At 36.8% G+C, this 7,244-nt stretch overlaps 1 protein-coding gene across 1 annotated transcript; it reads right to left on the reverse strand.

The window, feature by feature from the left end:
- Nucleotides 1-4,666: 4,666 nt before the first annotated feature.
- On the reverse strand, nucleotides 4,667-6,506 carry LOC100245465 (cytochrome P450 77A2). Its single transcript, XM_002270700.4, has one exon. It carries the CDS (start codon nucleotides 6,388-6,390, stop codon nucleotides 4,843-4,845), a length of 1,548 nt encoding a protein of 515 aa, XP_002270736.1. The 5' UTR covers nucleotides 6,391-6,506; the 3' UTR covers nucleotides 4,667-4,842.
- Between the last annotated feature and the right edge of the window lie 738 nt (nucleotides 6,507-7,244).

Below are 7,244 nucleotides of genomic sequence, written 5' to 3' on the forward strand. Positions count from 1 at the left end.
TTTAGAGGCGCTTTGGGACATCTTTTTCTCTGTTAGGGTTAGAGCCTTTGTGTTCATCTGTTGGCTTGAGTGAGTTCTTATTTTACTAGTGTCACTATGGGGGTCTCCTTGGTTCTTCGGTAGAGTTCACTTCATTCCACTCACTATTCACAATTTCTTTTCACTCTAGTGTTCATATTCCTTGCACTCGTGAACTCTATCAAAGAGGGGCATATTTGTAGACCCCCTCAGTAGCAGCAGGTTTCTTTTTTTTAGATTATTATTTTATTCCCCTTTCTTTTGCTTTGTTTTTTTCGCTCTCTTCTTCAGAACCCGAGAATGAGCTGGGGGTGGCAGCCAAAACAGGGCGGCCATAGGACGAGATGGGCAGGTTTTTTTACGGCGAGAGGGGACGGGGGTACGAAGATGGTTGGGAGGGGAAGTTAAGAAAAAAAAAAAGAGGAAAAAGAGAGGAGATATCTCGTGAAAGGGGGGAAGCTGAGGAGAAACACGGGCCTGCAGGCTGGGAAGAGAGCCGGGGTGGGAATTTCGGGTCCGAAGCTTGAGGAGAAGAGGTTTGAAGAAGTGACAAGAGAGAGATTTGCGAGAGGGTAGAAATGGGCGTCTCAAGCTGAGTTGAGGAGGAGTTTGAAGCTTCGGTCCAGGTAAGATTTCTGCATGTTTTATATACCTCATTTTAGTTTGCTTTTTTCTATTTCTTGTTAATTTCGGTTCCTGCTTGGTGTTTATTATATGGATGGCGAGGCATATGATGCGTTAGAGAGTGTGTGTATTGGATTGAGATCAATTAAAAGGGTGGAAAAGATGTCTAATTATATGATTAGTAGTGGGTTTGGTCCGGATGAGTATTTGGGGAACAAGTTCTTGTTGATGCAAGTAAAATACGGGATGAGGATTGATGCACATGGATTGTTTGATGAAATGCCAATAAAGAACATTTTATGTTTTTTTTAACACCCCTGCACATGATTCTCCCATTCATATTATATTTGCTTCAAATCCCGGAAGCGACCCCCACTAGCGACGTTGAGCCGAAGCTCCTTGCCGGCGGCGACGAAGAGAATGACAGGTTGCAAGCTTGCATGGGGAGGTGCCTACAGCTGCTATTGGTCTTGGAGGTTTGGGCCCCCATGATAGTGGATTTGGGCCTGAGGTGAAGCCCCAAACCCAAATATGATGGTGAAAAGGCTTGAGTCCTTTTGCTAACGGATGTGGGCTTGGGATGAAGCCCAAATCCGAGCTTGATGATGGAAGGCCCCCATGATTTGTCCATCCACTTTAAGACCGACCCATACTTATTTCAAGCTGGCCCATCTGGTTGTTTCCACCTTATATATTTCACCTTCTCTAAATCACTCATTTCTCAATAAACTCTTTAATTTCTAATTTCCAAGCCCAACTTACAAAAATTCAATCTCCAAATGACACTTCAAAATTCAGATTTTTAATGTTTAATTCCGATTTCCGAATTCTCATATTCCCATTAATTTATTTGATCATTAGTATTTCATTTATTTATTTCAAAGCTCCATTCTAAATCAAATTCTTCTAAAACTTCTGATTACCGAATTAAATTCAAAAAATTCCAATATTCGCATTAATTTATTATTGTTATTTTATTTATTTATTCTAAAATTCCATTTTAAACAATTCATTAAAATTTCCGACTTTCGAATTAAATTTCTATTTCTGAAAATTCCAATATTCACATTAATTTATTTAATTATTATTATTTTATTTATTTATTCTAAAATTCTATTTTAAACAATTCATTTAAAATTTTCAACTTCCAATTTTAATTTCTAATTCTGAAAATTCCAATATTCACATTAATTTATTTAATTATTATTAATTTATTTATTTATTCTAAAATTCCATTTTAAACAATTCATTAAAATTTCCACTTCCGATTTTAATTTCTAATTCTGAAAATTCCAATATTCACATTAATTTATTTAATTATTATTATTTTATTTATTTATTCTAAAATTCTATTTTAAACAATTCATTTAAAATTTTCAACTTCCAATTTTAATTTCTAATTCTGAAAATTCCAATATTCACATTAATTTATTTAATTATTATTATTTTATTTATTTATTCTAAAATTCCATTTTAAACAATTCATTAAAATTTCCACTTCCGATTTTAATTTCTAATTCCAAAAATTCCAATATTCACATTAATCTATTTAATTATTTTATTCTATTTATTTATTCTAAAATTCCGTTTTAAACGGTTCATTTAAAACTTTCGATTTTCGAATTAAATTTCTATTTCTGAAAATTCTAATATTCACATTAATTTATTTAATTATTATTATTTTATTTATTTATTCTAAAATTCCATTTTTAAACAATTCATTAAAATTTCCACTTCCACTAATTCCAAAATTCCAACATTCACATTAACCTATTTAATTATTATTATTTTATTTATTTATTCTAAAATTTCATTTTAAACAATTCATTAAAATTTCCGACTCTCGATTTAATTTCTAATTCCAAAATTCATATTAATCTATTTAATTATTATTATTTTAGTTATTTATTTTGAAATTCCATTTTAAACAATTCTTCAAAATTCCAATTTCTGAACTTAATTTCTGATCTCCAAAATTCTAATTTCTTTCAAATTTAATATCCAAAATTCTAATTCTTAAATTTAATTTTTCAAGACTCCAATCTTCAAATAATTTTCGAGGCTCTAATTTCCAAATAAATTTCAAAAATCCAGTTTTCTCTCGAATAGCTTTAATTCCACTCCGATTTTTAAATAATGTTCTATTTCTTTTGATTTTTACACAAGCAAGAATGATGAATCTTCATAATTCCGAAATAATGGGATTCGTGAGATTAATTCGTGCAATATAAATCGGGCTTTGGTGGGGCCCCACATATTTGATTTTATGACTGACTGATTGATTAATTGATTTATTTACCATGCTTGTTTGATTTATTTTGTTCCTTGATATGCACGTAATTATATCTATTCATTGTTCACTAACCTTGTTTTATGATAGCGCATGGTGGCTCACTGCCCAGGTACATATCTATTCCCATTCTGGTATTTCTATATGCGTGCTTTGATTCTCATATGTGCATGATAGTTCCGGGTATTCATTGATTTCTTCATCAATTGCCATGTCAACTTCATTCTATTAGTAGAGACCCGACTTTAGGGACTTAGAGGGGTGCTACGGTCTTCACCGTACCTTCCCGATAAGTAACCTGACCTCCGAACCCGATCCGGTTTTTCGTAGATCACCTTTTCCAAATAAGGAGTCAAACTTAGGGTTTTTCTTTCTTATTTTGTTTACCCTTTAAAAATAAAACAAAAATAAGTGGCGACTCCAAATCATTTTTCTTAATCAAATAAAAATCAATTTTTCAAATAAAAATCGAGCTCGCCATCGAGTGGGAAACGCATGAACCGAAATGCGGGGTCCACAGGTATATTTATCCGTTACTATTTCATATCCTTCAACTCAATTTGAAGAGTTATAGGGACCTTTTGTTAATTTGGGGTCCATCTACTCCAAAAGATAATTCTCTCTCAAATGAAAAACCTACTTAATAGCCCAACCCCAACCCTAGAGAGATTTAAAACAATCTCATCCTTAGATTATGAATATATATCAACTTGATTCTTTCACAGACATGAAATAATATTATTTTTTTCCTTAGAAAAACATTATCAATTTTTTTATCCTCACTCCTAATTATTATTTTTACAAAATGCCCCCTTATATGTTTCATTAAATGGAAATAACGAGAAGAAATTAATAATAAGAAATGAATGGAAAATTAGAGAAAAATCAAGAAAATCATTTTTTTTTTAAAAGAAAAAGTTATTATAAAAATACATAGAAAGTGTTGATGTCATATTATCAGGTTCAGAGTTGTTTATGTCACAATGCCACTCTTCACATGCTATTGTTAGGTTTATGGTTGTAGTGGCTTATACATGACCCATCAATTGACTTCGATTTTGTTTCTTTATTATACCTATATCCTTGAAGAAAAAGTCTTAATAGTGTGTTCCCTATTCACTTTTCGGACGACATGACATGAAATATTATAATTTATGTCAAACAACAAACAAACAAACAAGGTTATATTTAAAGTATTTAAAGAGTGCAGGCTATTTTTTTTCAAATTCAGAATTAACTTCAACTTCCCCACTTAACCAAAATTTCCTGAATATAAATAAAAATTATAAACTTGGATAAAAATAAAGTGAGGGTAGGAGAGGCCCCCTAAAATTAAAGGCAGTGTCTGTGTGAGTGGTGGGCCTTGACAGCTGTGGACATAAACATCCTGTGAATTTCTTGGCTGTTTTATTGATTAAAGATGACCCAACTGGGGCTTGTTGGATCACACATTCATTGTTTCCCATCCTCAATTTTTATCACTCACCTCATATTCCAAAACAAATCACAAATCAAAAGTCAATTCTCTTAATGGGATTGCCGGATTGGACTCTCTTGTGTAATGGTTTTCTTTTCAACCACCCAGTACTCATTTCCATTATTAGCTCTTACCAATTTTCGGGTCATTTTTCTTCTGCTTACCCCTTCCAAATATTTCCAACTCAAAGTCATGAAGAAGTCAGGACCCCTTTCTAGTTTGTCCTTGAACTTTGTCTCAGAGACAAAAAAAGAAAATAACAATAACAATGTCTCTCATATATTCTGAAACCTGAAAACCACCACGCATTGAAACCCTAGTTTCACGAGGACTATGAAGAAGAAATAAACCAAAAAAATAAGCAAGTGAACATAGATAGATAATACATATATATATATAAAGCCATATTATTGCTAATCCGCATGCATCAATTTCATACCCTAGGCTTAATCTTGGCCCTTAGAGGGTTCTTCATCACCACTGTGAATTCCAACTTTTCACTAAAATCAATCTTACTGTTTTCAGGGTATGCGCTCCACTCGAAGTCCTGCACCATCCTTGCCAGCATTAGGTTCACATGCACGGTGGCCATGCTCAAACCAGGGCATATCCTTCGCCCTACTCCGAATGGCATCATTTTTACGCCGGTCACTCCGGTTATATCGGCGTCTTCACCGCCCAAGAAAAAGCGGTCGGGGTCGAACTTTTCGGGATTCTTCCATAGCTTGGGGTCCTCGGAGATGGGTGGCAAGAAGAACTCGACATTTGCGTCTGTGGGTATGTCGTAGCCTGCCAACTTCGCTGGCTCTGTGACTGCATGAGTTAGGGAAAAGTAGGTGGGAGGGTGTTTACGTAGTAGTTCTTTTGAAACTGCGTTTAGGTAAGGCATCTTCTCCATGTCTTTCTCTTGAACCTTACGATCACCCACTGTTGTTTTGATCTCTTCGTATAGTTTTGACTGAATCTCGGGGTTCTCGATCATTCGGGCAATTGCCCACTCGACCGCCGTCCCTGTTGTGTCGGTGCCGCCATTGAGGAACTCGGAGCAGAGTGTGACGAGCTCGGGGTTGGTTGGAGATGATTTACGCCCCTCGATTTTGAGATCGAAGATCGTGTCGAGGTAGGAAAATGAAGCCGCGGTTTTATCTGATCCTGGGTTTTCAAGCGCCGCACGCCGCCTCTCGATGAAGGGGACAACAGTTTTGATCTGCCTCTTCCGCACTTCCGTGGCGGCTTTCCTCTGCTTTGAGAAGAATGGGCTTAGAAGTGGGAGATAGTCATCAAGTCTTGGATCAAGAGTGATTAGAACAGTTTTCATCAGATCATCCATCACCTCAATGGTCTCCTCATCCATTTCGACTCCAAAACACATAGACAAAAGGATGCAAAAAACAGCAAATCGAGCATTCTTCAGAACCCAAACAGCTCCATCATTAGCCTCAGCCTCGCTCCGTAGCCTGTCAATGAGCTTATCCATGGACACATCTCTCAAATTGCTGAACTCCCTAATCTTGCTTGCACTGAGCATGTTTTGCACCATGTTCCTCCGCAGCGACCGCCAGACAGGGCCGTAGACGGCAGCGTTCACCGTGAACTTGTTGCAGCTGAACACGGTGCGCGTAGGGTTTTCTCGAGGCCTGCTAGCGAAAGACTGGCCCTTTTCGATGAGAGCTTCGTGCGCCAATTCTGCACTGCTTATTATGATCATGGTTCTATTCCCCATCTTCAAAGTGAAAATTGGGCCATATTTTGGCCTAAGCTCTCTCACATACTGAAAAAATTGCTTCCCAGAGCGAGCAAATTGGAAGAGGTTTCCAACAATAGGCCAACCAGGGGGTCCCGGAGGAAGGTTTAGCTTCTTTGACTTGGTTTTACGTGACAGCAAGACGATCAGACCTGATATGAGGAAGGCTAAAGCAGTGAAGAAGATGTGGTAGTAAGGAGAATAAGTCGAAGAAGCAGCAGCAAAAGCAGGAGCCATGGAGATGGTGTTGAGACAGAGAAAGAGAGAAGGCAGGAGGAGAAGAGGAGATGAAGTAATGGAGGAAGGTTGGAGAGGGGTATAAAATGGAGAGGGCGTGAAATTGCAGGTGGGGTTCAATTAAGGCTCTTCAAGTCTTCTACCAACGCACAACTGGTTGTGTTAAATGCTAAAGAGAGAGAGAGAGAGAGAGAGAGAGAGAGAGAGATGGGGTTTTGAGAAATATGGAAAACCAGTGACACTGACGCCCCTCATGCAAGCAATGTCTTTATGGCCACAAATTTCTTATTGTCTCTCAAATTTGAACTAAAAAATTAGACTAAATTAAGAGTTTTGGTAAGGTTGAAGAAATTTATGGTGGCCCTCTGAATCTGGTGTGCCAAGCCTTTGATTGGGATTCATTGAATAAAAACGGTTCATAAATGAACTCTACCCTTGAGTCGGAGGCCACTACTGGATGGAGCATTTCACAGTAAGAAAAAAAAAACAGAAAATAAATGGAGTTGGGGTTGGAAAATGGTGAGTTACAGTCTTTTAGTACTTGCATCTACTGCTGAAACTTGACCTCAAAAGGATTAATTGATTCATGAGAGTAGGAGGTGTAGACTACAGAGTCTGTCATGGTTCACAGTTCAAAGAGATTGAAATATCGAGGAAGAGAATGAAAAGAGAGTCAGTGATGAGTTAGTTGAGTAGGATCAGAGCCACCTGTACAATAATACCATGTAGACCAGCACTGCGACGGGACTGAGATTCATCTCATCTGTCACTAGTCAGTCATGGTACATTAGCTTATTTTGATTTAAACTGCTTTACGTGTTCCAGGTTCGTACACCATTTTGCCTTATTTGGAG

This window comes from Vitis vinifera, chromosome 13 (assembly GCF_030704535.1).
Source record: "Vitis vinifera cultivar Pinot Noir 40024 chromosome 13, ASM3070453v1".
NCBI classification, from domain to species: domain Eukaryota; kingdom Viridiplantae; phylum Streptophyta; class Magnoliopsida; order Vitales; family Vitaceae; genus Vitis; species Vitis vinifera.